The 22137-nt window shown below is 42.0% G+C and overlaps 1 protein-coding gene across 3 annotated transcripts in view; it reads left to right on the top strand.

The window, feature by feature from the left end:
- The window catches only part of LOC123371129 (cytosolic beta-glucosidase-like), an 84593-nt gene that overhangs the window by 37608 nt on the left and 24848 nt on the right, over nt 1-22137 (top strand). For 2 of the 3 annotated variants that reach the window (XM_045018369.1, XM_045018368.1), the window contains 4 exons: nt 1311-1510; nt 8999-9226; nt 14634-15439; nt 16120-16243. In XM_045018369.1, the coding sequence (XP_044874304.1) occupies nt 1393-1510; nt 8999-9226; nt 14634-15439; nt 16120-16243 (1276 nt within the window). In that variant the 5' untranslated portion in view covers nt 1311-1392. Of the gene's footprint in view, nt 1-1310; nt 1511-8998; nt 9227-13264; nt 14135-14633; nt 15440-16119; nt 16244-22137 lie in introns of those variants that run through there. The other variant, XM_045018370.1, reaches the window with a different exon arrangement.

Raw genomic sequence — 22137 nt, 5'->3', positions numbered from 1 at the left:
TTCCTTTGTATTCCAGGGATATTACCTCTAAGGAGCGAGCAAAACTTGGAGAGCTATTTGAGGAAATGCGCTCCTGTTGTGAAACAATTTATTTTATATTGTATCAGCACAGTCTGGCTCTATAATGTGCACTTTTGGAATTAATTCAACTGTTCTACAACTTTATCCTGACCTTTTTTCTGATAAAAGTTGCTTGTTTCTTTAAAAAAAAACCCACCATCACCAAAAAAACAAAACAAAACCAGTTTTGGTAAGAGATTGCACATAACTGCATACATGCTTTTCAGGCAATGTCAATTTTTTGTCTGATTTACAATGCTATATAAATTATTATTAATGTGCATGATGCATTGCAGTGGTAAGTCTGTTTGTAACAGATCCCCACCTGGAAAGGTTTATAAATCAAAGGGTAGAAGCAAAGGCAAATAATGCAACACAAGACAGAAATACAAAGAGTTGGGTGTCATGGCTAGCATCTGAATTTCTAGGAGGCCTATGTAGCCCAGTGGTCCAATAAATGGGGATACTGACCTTAGCATAAATCAATATGTGTTTACTGTAATCCAGAGAGGGAAAACAGCTCTTGCAGTGCCTGAAAAATAAGTTGCAATAGTGCCATCTAGCGTGCCATGTCTGAAGTTTCATACATTTCAGTTAGGGGTTTATACTTTCAGTCTAGGAGTAAGGGAGCCTCTCTGGGGTGTGAAAGGAGGCAGAGGGCAGCAGTTTTGAGTGTCCGTCTACAGAAGGCCTCCTCAGACTCTCTTTGACCAGGTGCAGTGAATACCTAACCCTAGATAAATAGAGGAAACGTGCAGCAGACACAAGCCTGACAGTTACAATTCCACACACTGGGGGCAACAGCCCTTACCATGTGCTGCAATGTGATCAGACCAGACCAGATCTGGGCCATGTATGCAGTGGGGACATGGCAGGGACTCTGTGCCAGAAAAAGAGTAGGGTCCAGGTTTGAGTGACTTACAGGAAAGTGGGAGGAGCTTCTGTCTGGGTGGCTCAGCACCTTATTCAGAGTAAGTAGCTCTAGGTATGGGGAGTCTGGCAGCTTACATGAGCAGGGAAGGACAGAGGCCTGATTTGGACAGCCCAGTACCATGCACTGGAAGGAGCTACTTGTACACGAGGCCTTGTAGCTGGCTGCACTGCTGCCCCTCCCCTTTCAGTGTGCGTGGGAGGCTGAGCTAAGCCTCTGTGTTCAGATCATGAGACATGCAAGATATGGTTGCAACTATTTGTCCTTCAGAGAGAAAAGCTGCTCAGGGTTTATTTTTCTGTGTTTGTGTTTGATACAGAATCTGCTTACGACAAGTGGAAGAGTAGTCCGTCCAGGAAGCTTGGTGTCAGCCCCACAGGAGGTTCAGATCCACCAGCCACATGGCTTCAGCTGCTCCTGCCTCCTTTGCTCCTGCCCCTTGTGACTGGCACCCAGAAGACATTTCTTTCCCCAGTGGATTTGCTTGGGGTGCTGCTACAGCAGCTTATCAAGTTGAAGGTATCAGATTTCCACGTGCCAAAGGAAGGAAGAAGGGGGGTTAAATAGTTTTAAAGCAAAGATGGGACCCAAGTCATGAAGTCTGGATCCAAAAGTCACCAATATTGAGAGGACAGGTGGAGGGGACGGGATTCCATGTTCCATTTTGACCCATTGCATAGTTTTTAAGTCTTGTGTGGCTCCATGTTACATTTCTCACTTAACTGTTCCTTGCCCTGAACAGTTGGGGTGGGAAAACCTATCCCCAAACCCCAGAAACAAGACCAGATGGCAGGTGGGGAAAATAGGTGTGTGTTCCTCCTCCCAGTGATCAAAGTGAGAGAAGGAAGCAGCAGCAGGTTACATTCCCACTAGGCTTTCACTCCCTCCTTTCTGTTGGGGTAGACATGAGCAGATTGTTTGGCTTGCAAGGGCCTCTTCATGCCCTAAGAATTGAGAACAGGTGAGCATATAGGTGACAGTCATAATTAATTCCCCAGAAGCAGGTGTTTGGGGGAGAGTCACAAGTCAGAACCCATCTCCTGGAAGCATGCAGGACAGCAAACTGGAAGATCAGTGCTAGGCCTTTGGGATCCCCTTCCACGGTGGGCAGGATTTTCCTGTGCTCAGAGGAAGCCCTGCCTACATTTCCTGGGACTTCTATGATCACAGGGAAACTCATCCACTGGTGCCAAACTTCTTCTGGGACCTGCCTTTAGTAAGCAGAGCTCAGCCATCCTCAGCGTGTGAGTATGTCCTTCACATAAACATCTATAGTACCTGTTCAGAGGACTGAATGACAGTGATCCTCTCTGGTGACTCCCCATGAACGGATGGAGGGTAGGTCACTGACCATTCCATGAGATTGTGAGAGGGGATGGGATAAGGCTCCCAGACCTCCCACATGTTTGTGGGTGTAGCTGGGGCTTGGGAGACCAGCAGGGTAGGGACACCAGAGCCAAAGCAGTTGTTGGCTTATGGATGAGGGAGCAGGGTAAAGTAGAAGGGCCCAGCAAGAGTTTGTTAGTTGGCACCCTGGGGAAGTTGGGGGCACATGGAATCAGGTGTTAGTGAGAATGATGTGTACAGAGGAGGCTAGGGGAGCAGGTTTGGAGTATATGAGGTGAGTGTTGCAGGCAGTGGGGTTTGGAGGGAGACAGTGTCCCTGCAGAGATAGGTGGAAGGAGACAGTAGAAAGCAAGTTGATGAGAAGATGGCAACACTTCAGGGATTTGGAGGATCCTCAGGCAAGTGATCTGACTGGGGCAACTGGAGAAAAGACTGCGGGGGAACCCCTGAAGACCAGAGAGTGATAATCAAAGCTTGGAGCAATGGAGGGAAGGAAATTGGGGAACTATGACCTCTTCATTCTCTAAAACCCGGGAAATACAATATCAGGTTTAAAACACCATCCTTGGGGCCTAATTCTAAATTCTTTTCTAACCCTCAAGAGGGGCAGGTCTTAAACCACAGAGAGGGAAACAGCATAAATTCAGCTTTATCTGCAGGTTTGAGGTGGTGGGGAACTTGGGGAAGCCCAGCCTGCTGTCTCTTTCTTACCCATTTTCTTCTGCTGAGGACAGCTTCCATGGGCCCTGGGGGAGAGTAGGAACTACTCTTTTATTCTCTGGGCTGAAATTCACATGGAAGCTTAGTATTATATCACATCCTGCCTTTTGAGTGGCAGGATGAGTATATGGAGCAGCTCTGGGTCTGAGGATTCCTTGGGTGGCAACTGGTGCCATGCATGGCATAAGAAACACTTGGAGAATCATGAGCATCAGAGGCCCCCACACACTGTAGAATTTACCACCTATGGAGGGCCTCATTGACAGGACATTGCTAATTCTTGATTAGTCTGGACATACTATTCTAATCTGGAAAAGATACAAGAAAGTTGTCTGTCAACTAAGTGGAACTCCAGCTAGATGCTGCTGCAGATCCTGTTTCCTTATGCTGATCCTGGTCCCTGACCCCAGCATTTATCTCCTGGCTCTGACACCAAGTTTATGATTTGGTTTTGCCTTCTGCTTCTTACTCCTGATTACCTGACTCTAGATTGACAGATGACTCTGATTCCTGATGTTTTGCCCTGTCTTTATTCACTAGGCTGGCTTTTTCTTCTTCTAGCATTTGTAGTGCTTGCTAAGCCACCCGGAAGAGGCTTCATCTGCAGAATGAAGGGCCCTAAGGCCACCATGATGTGATGGGTTGGACTCCTTGGGAAGCCACCTGATATGCTGACATACCACTGAGTCTACCTCTTCTGCCAGAATCGGCCCCATTTAAACTGAGCCAGGCTCTTAAAACCTCCTCTAACACACACATAGGCAGGGCCACAGCCAGCTGTGGATCAGCTCTGGGAAGACTCAGCTTAAGGGACTTGCTCCAGCACTCAGCTGTCCATCTCCCTTGGAGTGCAGACCCAAAGATATATTATGAAATTTGCTTGCTCCCTCAATGTGGAGAAAGGTGTACACACTTCTTACCCCCGAGTCAGAAATTACAGAAACTTGGTTTAATAATAAACAAAACAAATGTTATTAACTATAAAAGGTAGATTTTAAGTGGTAAAAGGGGTAACAAACAGAACAAAGCAGATTTCTAAGCAACTAAATCAAATACGCAAACTAAGCTCGTTTCACTAAAGAAATTGTTTACAAATAGTATTTCTCACCCTAGATATTGTTGCAGGCAGTTTTCAAAGTTTCTGTGGTTCAAAGTTACAGTTTTATTCCTTTTCAGACTAGACCCATGTTTCAGTCTGGACTCCCCCCCCCCCTTTCCTTTCGCAGTCTTTCTTCTTGGGCAGGCAGGACACGAAGAGGAAGAGTCCTGTTTGCCTTCCTCCCAACCCTGAAATAGTTTCCTAAACTTGACCTCACTTTCCTTACAGTGGAAAGTTACAAGAAGTCCCAGGTAATGTTTTAATATCGGATGACAAGACCACCTGACTCTGTAGGGTCACAGTGTCCATGAGTCAGTGGCAGTATGGAGGGTCCACAGGAACGCCAAGCTTTTCACAGTCTATTGTCCTCACTGATGGGCCATCTGCACTGTCTGGCTTTTCCATTGTTGTACCTGAAGTGTTAGCAGTGGGCATCACCCAAAGTAGCATAGTTGAAATACAGATACATAGTCAATATTCCTAACTTCAGATGCAGGCATACAAATTGGATAATCACATTCAGTAAATCATAACCTTTCCAATGATATCTCACATGAGCCATCTTGCATGAAGTATATCTCAGTTACGTCAAGTATCAGAGGGGTAGCCGTGTTAGTCTGGATCTGTAAAAAGCGACATTCCAAACTTCTTCAGCTGACCACTCACTGCACCATAGGATTGCTGTTGACAGATTCTGATTTGGCAGTTGAGACAACAATGGACAACTCAACTTAAGTTGTCCTCTGGGGTGACTAAAAATGTCTGTGAACAGTGGGAGTCCTGGGTTGGCACGCAGCTTCTCCACCAGTCTGGCTGTAGACTCTCTGTGACAAATGTGTGGAGGGGCTATGTTGCTCAGAACTGGTAGCCATGGAATACAAGTGGGGTGTTCAGTGCTGTGATGATATGCCTGGTCAAGCTCAATTTGACACCAACCAATTTAGTGTGAGGCGAACACCACCACACCCGGGCACAGTATTCTGCTGAGAAATAGCACAGTGCCAGAAGTGTCTGTGTGCCTGTGCCTCAGATCGAACCAGCTAATTTGCTGATTCGATTATTCCTAGTCCTGACTTTGACAGCAGTATTTTTAAGATGGTCATGGAAAGTCAAAGTGCAGTCCAATGTGACATCAAGGTAGACAGGTTTTGCCTCATGTTTCAGTTGTTTACCATTAAGGAAGACGTCTAACTCACCTTTAGTGCTTGCGTTGTAGAGTTCGAAGATGCTCAAAACTGTCATGGTCATACCTGGTTGGAGGCACCAACTGCTCCAGTAGGCTGCCATCTTGGCTAAGTTGGTGTTCAAGATATTCTCCAATTTGGTGAAAGAGAATGACTGGGTACCACAGCAGATGTCATCTGCATAGATAAACTTGCATGACTGAGTCAGTGGCAGGTCATTTGTGTACAGGCTGAACAGGGTGGGCGCAAGCATGAAGCATTGGGGTAAGCCATTGGATTATCTTCTCCATGCATTTGTTCTGTCTCCCATATGTACCAGAAAATGACTGTCAGAAAGCAGAAGTTCAACAGTGTCCACCACCCATGCTGGAAGAACTCTTAAAAGTTTTACCAGAAGTCCAGTGTGCCATACTGTATCGTAGACCTCTGTCAGGTCCAAGAAAACAGCTCCTGTCTTCAAGTTCTGTTGAAACCCATTTTCTATATTTGTAGTGAGGCCTAGGACTTGGTCACATATGCTTTGACTCTTCTGGAAGCCAGCCTGGTTGACGCTGAGAGATCTCCACCTCTGGAGACATACACTGGAGGATAAGCTGCTCCAGGACTTTAAAGATGACAGATAGCAGAAAGATTGGTTGGTAGCTTGCCGCATTGTGTGGGTCCTTTCAGGATTTTAGAAGAGTGAGCACTTTTGATATCCTCCAGATTCAGGCTGGCTGCCCGTGACCCAGCCTTGACAATGCGCAACTTTAATGTTCTCTATAATTGTTAATGGAAATTCCTAGGGTTTTATTAATTTTTTAAAAAAATCTATAATGTGAAAATATTCAGCTAGACACTATTGGAAATACCCTATCCCCACAAAACCGAAGAGGCCCACAGGGGTTAACTCACACTTCAAAGCCTAGGAGCCTTGCAGCCTTTACCTGACAAGGCAGTGTGACTGAGTCAAGAGTTCTTGTGGAGTCCCAACTCAACTGTTGCACATATCACAAGTTGCACAGTGAATGAGGCGAGGTCTAGGAGTGTACTTTTATTTTTCACTGTCAGCTATGTATTTATGCACAGTTCAGCCTACTTCACTTAATATATTTCAAAGTGCTAAAAAAATCATAGCAATTGTACTCTGTATGCTCAAAATGCAGCTTTCAAAGGTGCATGACTCAGTCAAATCAAAATCAATTTTCACCAGAACACTCCAAGGCACTTCTCCTTACGAGGGCCATTTCTATGGTAAATTTCAACTCTGTACTAGAGCTCTTAAAAAAAGAGAGAGAAGTTGCAAGAATTTTTAGTAATGGTAAAAACGTATTTTCTTCACTCACTCTGTTGAGCTATACTAAGCAGATATTCACCTTTGGGTAGAGACCAAGTCTAGAAAACTTCAGCCCAAAAGGTGAAGGTTTTGGAAAGGTACACTTGAGAGATTAGTCTGGAAAAGCACATAAAACCTTAAAAGTAGTGCACACTGATATTCCTGCTGTAACTTAATTTTTAAAGGAGAACTACTCCAATGCATTCCATTTTAATAATTGTAAAGACTGAGGTATGTGCATTGAAATATAAATGGTCTATAATCATTATTTTTAAATATTTGAGGGCATATTAATATAATCTAGAGTGATTTGGCCAATCAACTGTGTGTACAATAGCTGAAATGTATGACCAGATCCTGACCTTTGCTCTTCCTCAGTCCTGAAGCTGGCCTGGAGGCCAGTTCAGCCCTGGCATATCTTATATTGGCCTCAGACAGCTCGTTTGTATCAGCCCACTCTGGGATGCTATCATTGGCTGAGAACCACCAAGGTGCTTCTGCCCTATTCCATCCAATCCCTGGCACTCTCCCACTTGCTGAGTAGACTGGATAAAGGAGGTGGTAGAGTTTGTGCCAGTTGGGGATTCCTACATGCCAGGGGAATTCTTAGCTGCCCAAGAAGAGCACTGCAAAGGGGCCATGCTATGGCCCAGAACTGGGCACCTTGAATCTGGTTTTGGGCAAACAGAATCTGCCTTTTAAATACTCTAAATCTCTTAAATAATACAAAATAATTACTCTTTACTTTACTTTGAGTGTTTTCCTGCACAAATAATTTGAATCTTGACTTAAAATGTAACTACTAAAGTCAAATACTACCCATGGGAAACTGTCATTACTGTATATATCTGAGAATACTGCAGCACTGAGTCATTGTGTTGTAGGAAAACTTGAACCTTAAGGGACACTCAGAGTTGTTAGATCTAAAAATGGACCTAGTGTGAAGGCTGTCCCACAGAAGAGCTCAATTTACTGAATAACCTTATGTAGCCATATTGGTGCTTGTGTGCTGTTACAAAATTCCGTAAAGGACATGAAATATGACAATGATCTTTCAGAAACTAGGCTATAGAAATGATATTACAGATTCTAGTAACGCTTTAAATTAAGTGTCTGCAATATGCTTAACCTTGCATTAAACTTAAATTTAACAAGACAGATGTGCATTAAGTACTGAATATACTTTAGGGAGCAATCTCACATTGGCAGGGGATGGACTGGATGACCTCCTAATAGGGCTCTTCCATCTCTAATTTCTATGATACTAATTGATTATTAAAACACTTTTACTGAGGATTGATATGTAGCTATTATATAGGTATTAATCTTACAGCCAACTGATATTTAATTTATACATGATTTTAATCTACAATGTCATTTTAGTTTTTAGACAGTAACCCAGGAAACATGCCTTAACTGGAACTCTGAAAAATTTTGCTTGTAAAGGAAACTGGAGAATTTTGGCATATTCTGAGTTTTGTGATTTAACTGTACTTTGCAGGGATGGGGATTTCCAGGGCTTTTCACATTAAACATTTGCACATATTATAACATGGTTTTGCAAAGACTGCAATGATTGTCATAAAGAAATCTGCATTTACTCAGTTTATACACTGTGGTATCTCAGATCTCAAACTATGGCTAAATATACCTCAGTTTTCAAAAGCACTACAAAATATCCCAGCATAACCAGAATGCAGAAAATGGTGCAGAGATTATGAACATTTAGTGTAAAATTTAATTTAGTGGAAATCTTTGCAGTTTTTCCGTGAACGTTTGTCTAAGCAAAAGGCAGAAGTTTCACAGAGCTTTGTTATTAATTCATGTTATACATGCCTAGGGCCATGGCTCATAATGGTATTCCTTTCTTCTTAACAGACTGTCAGGACTTTCAAAGGACATCCAGAAAGCCATAAGTGCCTATTTGTTGGATGTATTTTTCATATCCTAAAGGCTTTCTTTGATATGGCCAGATCTTTTACATTCATGGGTGGAAGTTGCATTAGCAAATACTTTTTGTTAATATCTCAGAAGATTCACAAGCATCTGATCTTTGGCTAAAAATAATATGCAGTGTGTCAGAACCTCTGTAAGTGCTGTTTGAAACAGATTTTTCAAATAGTGAGCAGTGACAAAACCATGAATAAATGCAGAACTTAATACAAATGTTCTATAGCTTGAGAAAAAACTATTCATTTTAAGTGAAAGAACTGGAGAAAGCCTTGCTTGATTTGCTTACAAGGTACTGAGATTCTTGTGTCTACTTTATGTGATAAATATTTACATTCAACATATGTCTTTTGATGTCAAAAGTGTAATGATTCAGTTTTGTTTTTAATCAGGAGGCTGGAATGCAGATGGAAAGGGCCCTAATGTTTGGGACACATTCACCCATCAGGGAGGAGATCGAGTTTTCAAGAACCAGACTGGTGATGTAGCTTGTGGCAGCTACACTCTGTGGGAGGAAGATTTGAAATGTATCAAACAGCTTGGATTGACTCATTATCGCTTTTCTCTTTCCTGGTCACGTCTGTTACCTGATGGGACGACAGGTTTCATCAACCAGAAAGGCAATTGTTTCTTAAAAATAGAAGGTTGCAGCTTTAATTCAAGGTTATTGCTGCAGTCTGGCATAATTAATCCAGTATGCTATTCTGCAGTGTAGCTTTGAAATTATAACTTTTTTTCAGAGTAATTATGGGATGATTTTTTATAGGTTTGCAACAACTTCCTAATTAATACTCTAGATCCCCTTGGATATCATGATCTTTTGGGATGGGATGAGTATTATGTTCCCTACCATGTATTTTTTGCCTGTTCTAAATTTTAAAAAAAGTGATTATAAATTCTATTTCATGGGCTTGTGCAAAGTTACAATGAACCCCTGCAGAACTTGCTAAGCAAATAAGAGAAAAACTTTCTCATGGAATATAAGTAAACAAATTAATCAATCAATCAATCCCATATTTGACAGAATTGGCAAATGCATGTGGATAGTGTATCAGCATAATCTACTGACATTCTGAATTGCACACTGAATAGCATACATTGTCTAAGTAGGACAGACTTTTCTGCAGGTACTCAAGCAATATACTCCTTAGCTGGCCAATGAGAGGGGATCTCACAGTTCATTTTTATTATTTGGTTTCCAGTAATGGCTGTAGGTTCATTCAGGACAGGGTAGGCATTGTGCTAGGTGCTGTACAAACACACACGAGAAAAAGAGACTACAAAGAGCTCCAAGGAGACTATATAGTGTAAGATGGCAAGACAGGAATAGGGTGGGAGAAAAGAGATGCGAAGTATACAAAGACTGATCAAATTGATGGTTAGCAAATATGTTGGTTCCACATTTGTTCTGCTTTTTAAGTTCAGAGAGAATCGGCAAGGGGAAAAGGATGTGGCTGAGTTAATAAGGAAAGGAAGGGAAAGGCAATATTGAGTGCAGAGGAAAAGGATCCAGGGTGAGGAGGATTGGAGGAGAATGCGGAGACTAGGGGGAGTGACGCTGCATCAGAGAGACTGTGAGGAACAGAGTAAGAGGAGGGGTCTGAACAAACAGCCATCAGCGGAAGGAAAATGTCCCTAACAAAACAAAAAGGAAATAGAATTGGATGATAGCTGTGTCTGAAGCGTTCCTCACCCCTTCCTTGTTGCTACCTGGACTCCCCGCTCCTTCTGGGAAGATGTCAATCTTTGTGCTCTTGGGGCAGCCTTCACCCTGGGTGTTCCTTCCTCTCCCCATTCAAGAAAGGGAAGGGCTGGAAAGAGAATGAGGGGGAAAATTTATTAGCAAATTCCCCACTCCAGGGCTGTGCAGATCCATACACACAGAACCAATAATGTTCTGATAAGAGTGTTCAGGTTGCAGAATGTGGGTTGCCTGTGCAGACCGCTATTCACCTCCTGCATTCTGCAGAGCACAGCTTCTGCCATAAGGAGATGGTGGACGTGCAGGAGCCATGAGAGTGGGTTGATGCATCCATAGACAGCAGACCAACCAGCCATTTCCTTCTTCACAGCATGGACACAGGAGTAACTCCAGCCTTCCGAGGAGAGACCACATCTTTGGGGTGTTCTAATAAGGACCAATTTGGCAGCGGGAAGAGGGAAGGAAAATGCACTTCATGTCACCAGCTGAATGGGAAAGGGATAGGAAGATTCCTTCCCACCACCACCAGAATTTCTAAGCATGAAGCCTGTGCCACAGGGCAGGATTCACCTTTTAGTTTGGATGCTTTTTGTGGTATATGGAAATTAAATTTGACTGAGTATCCTTAGATTTTTCCCCTAGAACACAATTTATTTCAGGTAGCACTACAGGTGCTGCCACAGAGCTGCCTGTTGAACAGGCTTTGTTATTTAGAAGTAAGGGTGGGAGATAGTGAACAGCCATAGAGTTGGTAAGAAAAAAAGCTAACAACATTTTGACCAAATTCAACTAACATTTTTTAAAATGTTCACTTGATCCCTCTTTTAAACAGCTGCCTGATTAATTTTATGAACTTTACATTTAGCGAAAGGGCATTGGAAGGGTGTTTCATTAGGCAGGCGCTCACTTGTCCTGTGCAGTGATCTGTTGAAGCAATTGTAGCTGCATATCATGGAAAGGCCACTATCTTCTGTATAAACATTTCTACAAAGAGCATGAGAAGAATAGAAACCTTAAAGCAATGTCCTTTCAAATAAAAACCATTCACACAAACTGATTCACTACTAATTTCACACCTAAAACATGGGACATTTGGAAAAACCTTTAACATTTGTTTTCCAGTTGTAAGGGGGTTTTCTTCTAAAGGAACAAAGTTGCAGGGGTTTTACTCCTATCAAATGTCAGGTTTAAACCTACTGTCAGTTTATTTTGTTTTTTATGTAGTGGCTGGTTTTTGTTTTGTTTTACAATTCTCTATGTCCTGTGTCCTCCAAGGAGTGTTGTGTATTAGCTGCAGAAAGGCAGATTGCAGTGAGGAGGGAGCCAGAACTGGCAGACAGCGTGTGTGGTTTATTGGACCCAGAATATAATTCTCTTCTGTGCCTGACTTCAACATTAGGGTAGGACCAAAAAAGAGGAAGGCCGAAAAGAAGAGAGAAATGGGGCCTGTATCCCTGGCAGAATGGGTACCACCCCCAACCTCAGAATCACATGGGAATCCATACCAGCTCCAGTGACGCACTCTGACTCTCCTCCAGGCCTTAACCTATTCCTTTCCCATCCAGTTGATATGAAGTGGATTTTCCTCCCCAACTCCTGTTGCCAGTTGGTCCTTACTAGGACACCCCAAAGATGTGGTCTCCCCTCAGAGCACATACACACAAATTGCCAGAACTCTATATGCTGCCCTTCTTTGCTCTTCTAACTGATCCATAGGTACAAATGTAAAAATGGCGTCATCCCAGTTTTAGCGTTATCAGGTCACCAGATATTTTTATGACGCCGATGATTTCCAGAGATATAGCTGCATTTCTCTTTCTGGATCACACAAGATTATAAGCCTTTTTCAATAATTAATTGAAATCTGGAAAATAGATATTTGATCGCTTTTAAATTACCCAAATTCTACTGAGTAATCTGAAAATTGCACAGGCTACCGCTTATAAATTTCTAGGGAGTTTTGCTGTCATGTTAAAAAAGAGAATGCTGTACCAGCAAAGGACTTCTGTTTTGCCAACTAAGGGCTAGATGGAGAAAACACTTACTCCCACCAGAGAGACCCACATGAATAGCCCTGCTGAAGCCATGTGAGTCACTGTTCACCAATGGGAGTAAAGGATTCACAATCTGGCCCTAATTGATTGTAAATTTGAACTTTGAAATTATTTTTTTGAGAATTAAAGGAATTTTTGATGAATTCTGCCCCCAGACATGCATCTCCCCAAATTCTTATGGGGTTGCAGCTAGAGAGGAAAAACAAATTGCCTGCCAAGCTTATTGTAAACAAGCCCATCAAATCTTGCTGTGATAGTGGATGTGTAGGTACTGGTCTGCTTGCAAGAAGATGTGCACTAAGTCTGGGGTTCTCAGTTTATTGCTGCATCAGATGTTGGATTAAAAAACAGTATGAGTAGAATCCTTGAGACAGGACCAACCATATGGTACAACTGTGAAAGCAGGATAATTTTAAGGGCTAACACTGACAATGTAGACCAGGGCATCGTGTCTGCATTTTTTTAAATGTTAGCACACACTGAATCCAAAAACCAGTGCAAAGAAGTAGTTAGCATAGTACCAACACCTTCACTCACTAATACAGGTGGCCTGTTAGTGATTCATTAACATCTCTTGTTATCATATTAAAAACAAAACAAAACACTGTGAACTCTCCAAGTCATATACTTAGCTAATATATGAAACCTTATTGTTGTCTGCTCCTTTCCTCCATTGTGTTCAAGTCTTCAAAGTGTCAAGTCTTGTCCCAGGGCCTAAGTCCCATTTTCAAAAGAGATTTAGGAGCTTATGTCTTAATGAGTTGTAAGTGCCTAAATCACTTTTGAAAATGGAACAGCAGTTCCTAAGTCACTTAGGCAATTTTCAAAAGTGAATCCAAGTCTCTGAGGCAAGTTCTGCCTTTTGTCTGTATGGCACCTGCATAAGGCACCTTCTGTCCTGACTGGACCCTTTGAGTTTAACTGTAATATAAATAATTCAACATTCATATTATTAGTAGGAATGCGACTGGGAAAGTCTAAAGTCAGATGGTTCTTGTGAAGGAGCAAGCTAACTGTTAGCCCACGTCTGAAAAAGTAACACCATATTTTGCATATGATGCAAGACCCAGCATTCTAAGGAGGCTTGAAAAAAATCTATTTAGTTTTATTTATTTATATTTAAACAAAGCTAAAAAAATGCCCAAAATACAGGAGACACATTAACTTAGCCAGCTGATAAAGCCCAGTAACTGAAAATCCCCATTCGCCCTCCAGAAATATCCTCTCAAGCTTTGACCCCAAAAGCCTGTCAAATAAATGGCTTTTGTTGCTTTCCCAGGTGATCGAGTTCAGGCTATTTCAGACCAAAGTGGTGGGGGAAGGGTTCAGAGTGCCAGGATCCTCATAGTGAATGACCAACTGTCTGTCTCCTCTCTTTTATAACCAGAGGGATCTAGCTTGAGTGCCTCTGCTGCCTGCAGCTGTGGCAGTGTCACAAGGAGGGAGTTAGTCTCTCAGGTGGGCTAATCCCAAGCCACTTAAATGTGGTAGCTCAAGACCAAGACCATCTAGAGACCAATAGCAACCAATGAAGAACACCAAATGTCAGATAGGCCTGACAAGATGCCCAAGCTAGAGGGAACTGCTGCATGTTGCCCCAGCTTCTGTCTCCAGATACTTGTAAATTGTAGAATTCATTGCAATTGGCTAATCTGGAGTTGAGAAAGTCAGGGATAACAATAGCAAGGTCCACATCCAAAAGGAAATGGCTCACCCTACTGACCAGATGCAAATCGTAAAATGCAAACTGGTTACATCGTGCCTTGATCTTGGTGAATACTGCACTGTTTGCTTTTTAGTGGCTGTATAGTTCTCCAAGAGAAAAATCCCTCCATTAGACTTAGCTTTGGTATTGATCAAACTATACATTGGGGGTACACTTTTCAAAAGAGCTCAGCTCCCACATTTAGGGCCAGATTTTTGAGAGCTTAGCTCCCATTCAGCCACTAAATGAAGAGACCAAATTTTCAAATGTGATAAGGATTCGGCAGCTCCCACTGTTCTCAGTGGAAGCTCCTGTGCACTGATTACTTCTGAAAACGTGGTCCCTTTTGGTGCCTAAATAGCAGCTGCTGGGTGCAGACAACTTCTGAAAATCTGTCCCTACGGTTTTAAAATAGATTTAGCATACACCATTGGGATGATACATAATACAGAGACAGAGAAAAATAATGCTGTGATAATAACATTATTTATTATTTGTAAGTGAGGTTTCTGCATTTTTAAGGTAATAAAATATGAACCCAACCTGTTTTCTTTTAACTTTTTCAGGAGTTGATTACTATGACAAGATTATTGATGACCTGTTGGCAAATGGCATTGTGCCCATGGTGACATTATATCACTTTGATTTACCTCAACATTTAGAAGATCAAGGTGGCTGGAGCTCTGATGCAATCACTGAGGTCTTTGACAACTATGCACAGTTTTGCTTCAGAACATTTGGAGACCGAGTGAAACTGTGGGTCACTATTAATGAGCCTTATGTTGTTGCTAAAGATGGCTATGAAAAAGGCATTGTGGCTCCAGGAATAATGGACCCTGGTATTGGAGCTTATCGGACAGCTCATAACATGATAAAGGCTCATGCTAAAGCCTGGCACAGTTATGATTTGTTATTTAGAAAAAAGCAACAGGGGCTTGTGTCAATAGCTCTGAACTCAGATTGGGCAGAACCCCTAGATTCAACTTGTCTGGCAGACCAAGAAGCTACTAAAAGATATATGGCTTTTTGCTTAGACTGGTTTGCTGAACCCATATTTACTAGTGGTGACTATCCAGCCATCATGAAATCCCAGATCTCTCTAATGAGTACAAAGCAAGGCTACCTATCATCAAAGCTTCCAGAATTTACTGAGGAAGAAAAGAAGATGATCAAGGGAACTGCTGACTTTTTTGCCCTAAATTATTATACTACTCGCAAAGTAAAGCATCAAGAAAATACATGCTGTGAACCAAGTGTTTCTGGGGACAAAGAAGCTGAACAAATATTGGACCATTCCTGGCCTTTGGCTGCTGGCAGCTCATGGCTGGCTGTAGTTCCCTGGGGTTTACGTAGACTGCTGAAATATATCAAGGTATGGTGTGAGACTCACTGGATCATCCAGATTTTTAGTTAGCTAACCACCACCAAGGAAAAGGATTTGTGCAGTGCAATATGGGTGACTCAGTTATTGGGAGGCACCCACATGCTGTAGCAAAAGGCACCGTGCAAGAGTGTAAACAAGTTAACTTGGAATTCTTTGTTTCATTTTTGCATCATAACTACTGAGAGAGTTGAAGACTTTGGGGTTTTTTTTGTTGCTATTATACTTGATAACTCATATTGAGCATGAGTTACAATTTGAAATGATGCGTGAGTGTTCTATCATCTGTTGAACTTCAGAAATAATTTTTTGGATGCCAGCAGTCAGGTTTTCCTGGCATGCAACCGATTGCTGACAGTGGGACATGCTCTGACTGCTAGTATCAAAGGGTTAAGGAGCAGTGACAATACGCAGATGCTAATGCAGGAGAGATATTTTTGTATTCTTATTAAAATAAGTCATTTCACTGTCTTCATGGATATTTGCTCAGTTTTGCTTTTCCACTGTTAGTCATGAAAGGTCAGCACATGGAAAATTAAGTTAATAGGGTCAGTGCAATTTGATGAAAACTAGTTTTGGGTTGTAGCTTAGAGAAGATAGAGGCTAATACACCTGATTTTATGGGTTATCTTACATCTGTTCTGAATAAAACTTCTGCTCTCTTGTTCTAGGATACATATAATAATCCTATAATTTACATCACTGAGAATGGGTTTTCCCAGAGTGACCCTGCTCCACTTGATGACACTCAACGCTGGAAGTATTTCAGGCTGACATTACAAGAAATTTTAAAAGGTACATTTTTAAATGATGAAAGATCAATTGTGCAAACTTAATATAATTTTCCTGTGTGCCTATTTGCATTCAGCAATGGCCATTGATTCTTGAAGCTAAAACTCGTGTAAATCAGAGTAAAGTAATGTGATTAGAAAAAATGTTTGGCAGAAAGGAAGGCAGAATATTTAGCAGAAAGGTACCTTTAATCCTACTTCACAATCTTGGAATGGAATCAAATGAAAATGTTTAGCACTGTGTATTTTGGAATTGTACTCTTTTGATATCTTCATAAAGCAAAAATGGTGGATTTTCTATTTTCTACTTTTTTATGGCCTGCCTGGTTTAAAAAAATGCACTTTCAAAACTGCACATTTTAGGGCCAGCTTTGCTCAATTTCCACAGCACCTGCAACTGAGGGAGAGATTTTTAAAACTGCTCAGCAGCCAGCAACTCTAATTGCAAAGAATGGGAATTGCTGCATGCTGGGGACTTTTGAAAATCTGGCCCTTAGATCTAGTATATATTCTTTGTTATAGAATATGATCCCGTTGCATAAAGCTTAAGGAAGACTGCATGCAATTAGCTCCATGCAGTGTTTGGAATGTTCACACAGTGAAATTCACTCTAGTGCAGAGCTAATGCATCATATCAGTTCTGCTTCAGCCCTTAGGAGGGGATTTTCAAAAGTGCTCAATATTGGCATAGCTCTGCTCGTATTTGTGCCATTATTCTCCTCCCCACTCTCTGCCCACTCCAAATCCCAATTTGGTCTGACCCTCCTGACTCAACAGGACAGGGCTTGGCTTCTGCTGAGACTTTTGGAGAGGTTGTAAAGAGATACACAGTAATAACACTTAGCTCTCTTACATTGTAAGTTGTTTGGGTCTAGACAGTCTTTCACTGTGGGCTCAATCCAGCAAAGCACTTCGGCCCAGATCCCCAGATGTGTAGGCTCCTTACTCCCATTCAGATCAGTGGAAATTAGGCACCTAAATACGTTGAGGATTTGGGTCTAAGCACGTGTGTAGTCCAACTTAAATCAATGGTACTACTCTTAAGAACATAAGAACGGCCATACTAGGTCAGACCAAAGGTCCATCTCGCCCAGTATCCTGTCTTCCGACAGCAGCCAATGCCAAGTGCCCCAGAGGGAATGAACAAAACAGGTAATCATCAAGTGATCCATCCCCTGTTGCCCATTCCCAGCTTCTGGCAAACAGAGGCTAGAGACACCATCCCTGCCCATCCTGGTTAATAGCCATTGACGGACCTATCCTGCTTGATTTTATCTGGTTCTTTTTTGAACTCTGTTATAGTCTTGGCCTTCACAACATCTTCTGGCAAGGAGTTCCACAGGTTGACTGTGCGTTGTGTGAAAAAATACTTGCTTTTGTTTGTTTTAAACCTGCTGCCTATTAATTTCATTTGGTGACCCCTAGTTCTTGTGTTATGGGAAGGAGTAAATAACACTGCCCTATTTACTTTCTCCATGTCAGTCATGATTGTATAGACCTCTATCATATCATCCCCTTAGTTGTCTCTTTTCCAAGCTGAAAAGTCCCAGTCTTATTAATGGTTCCTCATATGGAAGCTGTTCCATACCCCTAATTATTTTTGTTTCCCTTTTCTGAAACTTTTCCAATTCCAATATATCTTTTTTGAGATGGGGCGACCACATCTGCACACAGTATTCAAGATATGAGCGTACCATGGATTTATATAGATGGAATATGATATTTTCTGTCTTATTATCTATCCCTTTCTTAATGTTTCCCAACATTCTGTTCATTTTTCTGACATTGAGTGGATGTTTTCAGAGAACTATCCACAGTGACTCCAAGATCTCTTTCTTGAGTGGTAATAGCTAATTTAGACCCCATCATTTTATATGTACAATTGGGATTATGTTTTCCAATGTGCATTACTTTGCATTTATCAACATTGAATTTCATCTGCCATTTTGTTGCCCAGTCACCCAGTTTTGAGAGATCTTTTTGTAGCGCTTTGCAGTCTGACTGGGACTTAACTATCTTGAGTAGTTTTGTATCATCTGCAAATTTTGCCACCTCACTGTTTACCCCTTTTTCCAGATCATTTATGAATATGTTAAATAGGACTGGTCCCAGTACAGACCCCTGGAGGACACCACTATTTACCTCTCTCCATTCTGAAAACTGACCATTTATTCCTAGCCTTTGTTTCCTATCTTTTAACCAGTTACCAGTCCATGAGAGCACTTTCCCTGTTATCCCATGACTGCTTACTTTGCTTAAGAGCCTTTGGTGAGGGACCTTGTCAAAGGCTTTCTGAAAATCTAAATCCACTAAATCCACTGGATCCTCTTGTCCACATGCTTGTTGATCCCCTCAAAGAATTCTAGTAGATTGGTGAGACATGATTTCACTTTACAAAAACCACGTTGATTATTCCCCAAGAAATTATGTTCACCTATGTGTCTGACAATATTGTTCTTTACTATAGTTTCAACTAGATTGCCCAGTACTGAAGTCAGGCTTACTGGCCTGGAAATGCTGGGGTCAACTCTGGAGCCCTTTTTAAAAATTGGCATCACATTAGCTATCCTCCAGTCATTTGGTACAGAAGCTGATTTAAATGGTAGGTTACTGACTACAGTTAGTAGTCCTGCAATTTCACATTTGAGTTCCTTCAGAATTCTTGGGTGAATACCATCTGGTCCTGGTGACTTATTACTGTTTAGTTTATCAATTTGTTCCAAAACCTTCTCTAATGACACCTCAATCTGGGACAGTTCCTCAGATTTGTCACCTAAAAAAAAGTCTCAGGTTTGGGAATCTCTCTCATATCCTCAACTGTGAAGACTGATGCAAATAATTAATTTAGTTTCTCTGCAAGGGCCTTATCATACCACCTTGAGTGCTTCTTTAGCATCTCGATCGTCCAGTGGTCCCACTGGTTGTTTAGCAGGCTTCCTGCTTCTGATGTTCTTAAAACAAAAAAATCCTATTACTTTTTGAGTCTTTGGCTAGCTGTACTTCAATATTTTTTTTGGCCTTTCTGATTATATTTTTACATGTCATTTGCCAGTGTTTATGTTCCTTTTATTTTCCTCACGAGGATTTAACTTCCACTTTTTAAAGGATGCCTTTTTGCCTCTCACTGCTTCTTTTACTTTGTTGTTTAGCCACGGTGGCTCTTTTTTGATTCTCTTACTATGTTTTTTAATGTGGGGTATACATTTAAGTTGAGTCTCTATTATGGTGTCTTTAAAAAGTTTCTATGAAACTTGCAGGGATTTTACTTTTGGTGCTGTACCTTTTAATTTCTGTTTAACTAACCTCCTCATTTTTGTGTAGTTCCCCTTTCTGAAATTAAATGCTACAGTGTTGGGCTGCTGTGGTATTTTCCCTGCCACAGGGATGTTAAATTTAACTATATTATGGTCACTATTACCAACCTATTCAGCTATATTCACCTTGTGAACCTGATCCAGTACTCCACTTAGGACTAAATCAAAAACTGCCTCTCCTCTTGTGGCTTCCAGGACTAGCTGCTCCAAGAAACAGTCATTTAAGGTGTCAAGAAACTTTATCTCTGCATCCTGTCCTAAGGTGATATGTACCCAGTCAATATGGGAATAGTTGAAAATCCCCATTATTATTGAGTTTTTTATTTTAATAGCCTCTCTAATCTCCCTGAGCATTTCACAGTCACTATCACCATCCTGGTCAGGTGGTCGGTAATATATCCCTACTGCTATATTCTTATGATTAAATCATGGAATTACTGTCCATAGAGATTCTATGGTGCAGTTTGGTTCATTCAAGATTTTTACTTCATTTGATTCTATGCTTTCTTTCACATATAGCGCCACTCCCCCACCAGCACAACCTGTTCTGTCCTTCCAATATATTTTGTACCCTGGTATTACTGTGTCCCATTGATTATTCTCATTCCACCAAGTTTTGTGATGGCGATTGTATCAATATCCTCATTTAATATGAGGCACTCTAGTTCACCCATCTGATTATTTAGACTTCTAGCATTGATATATAAGCACTTAAAAAACTTGTCACTTTTTAGCTGTCTCCCATGACATGATGTAATTGAATTAGACTTTTTTTTCATTTGACTGTTTCTCATCAGATCCTACCTGTATTTTATCTTCCATGCTCTCCTCCTTATTAGGACACAGAGAATCTCCATTAGTAGATCCTTTCCTAAGGGATGTCTCTGTCTGAACCACATGCTCCTCTGCACCTGTCGGCTTTCCCCCAGCCCTTAGTTAAAAACTGTTTTATGACCTTTTAAATTTTAAATGCCAGCAATCTGGTTCCATTTTGGTTTAGGTGGAGACCATCCTTCCTGTATAGGCTCCCCCTTTCCCAAAAGTTTTCCCAGTTCCTAATAAATCTAACCCTCTCCTCCCTACACAATCGTCTCATCCACGCACTGAGACCCTGAAATTCTGCCTGTCTAACTGGCCCTGTGTATGGAACTGGGAACGTCTCAGAGAATGCTACTACTGAGGTCCTGAACTTCAATCTCTTACCTAGCAGCCTAAATTTGGCCTCAGGGACCTCTCTCCTATCCTTCCTTATGTCATTGGTACCTACATGTACTGCGACCACTGGCTCCTCTCCAGCACTACACATAAGTCTGTCTAGATGTCTCGAGAGATCCGCAGCCTTCGCACCAGGCAGGCAAGTCACCATGTGGTTCTCCTGGTCATCACAAACCCAGCTATGTATGTTTCTAATGATCAGCTCGCCCATTACTAATACCTGTCTCTTCCTAATAACTGGAGTTCCCTCCCCTGGAGAGATATTCTCAGCGCGAGAGGATACCACAACATCATCTGGAAGGAGGGTCCCAACTATGTGATCATTTGCCTTTGCTCCAGGTGGATGTTCTCCTTCCATGAGGCTTTCATCCTCCTCAACAGCACAGAGACTGTCATACCAGGGGTGGGACCATTCTACTGTGTCCCGGAAAGTCTCATCTATGTACCTCTCTGTCTCCCTTAGCTCCTCCAGCTCAGCCACCCTGGTCTCCAAAGCTCTTATATGGTCTCTGAGCACCAGAAGTTCCTTGCACCAAATGCACACATATACCACCTGCCCATAGGGCAGGCAGGTAATCATACATGCTGCATTGGGTGCAATAAACTGGGTAGCCCCCACTCTGTTGCTGGATTTCTGCCTCCATTATCTTTTTACTCCTGTACCTGGTTTCTTTGTTTTTGTTTTGTTTTTATCAGGGGGTGTTTTTTGGCTTAAGTTTAAAGAAATTTAAGGAATGTTAAGTGTATCTAGGCCTCACTCTCCCACTTCCCCGCCTCAACACCCTCGCAAAACTCCCCTGTTAGCTGCTCCTGTTTGTTAGCTCCTCTGGTCACTTAGGAGTGGGCTTTTTAAAGCCCTGTTCTTCCTGAGTAGCCCCGCCCCCTGGTTAAGGGCTGATGGGTGCTAAAGGGCTTAGGGATCAAAGCCTCATTAAGAAGTTGTCAGCTCTCAGTCTTGCTTAGCAGACCGCTAGGCTCAGCACCCACACTCTCAGCACACAGTCCCCCAAACAAACAGAATACACGGTATATTTCAGTCCAGCAGCAAGCACACCACAACAAATACAAGCACACACACACCAGGCAACAAAGTTACCTAAGTCACATAACCACTCCTCCTTCATCTGGAGAAGTCCCGCACAAAAGTCCCCTATTAGCCGCTCTTGTTCGCTAGCTCCTCTCATATGCTTAAAGTTATTGTCGTGGGGTTTTGTACCCAAGGGCAGCAATACTGCCTAGTGGCGATACTCCAGGCTATTTCATGCAGAGTCAGTGGCTGCCTTGCCTAGTGGCTAGCATCAGTGGAAGTGTTGTCCAATGGTGACAGTCTGTGGCCATCTTGCCTAGTGGCTAGAATCAGTGGCAAGAT

This window comes from Mauremys mutica, chromosome 5 (assembly GCF_020497125.1).
Source record: "Mauremys mutica isolate MM-2020 ecotype Southern chromosome 5, ASM2049712v1, whole genome shotgun sequence".
Taxonomy (NCBI): Eukaryota; Metazoa; Chordata; order Testudines; family Geoemydidae; genus Mauremys; species Mauremys mutica.
The sequence above is the reverse complement of the archived record's forward strand: the minus strand, read 5'-3'. Positions and strand labels throughout refer to the sequence as shown.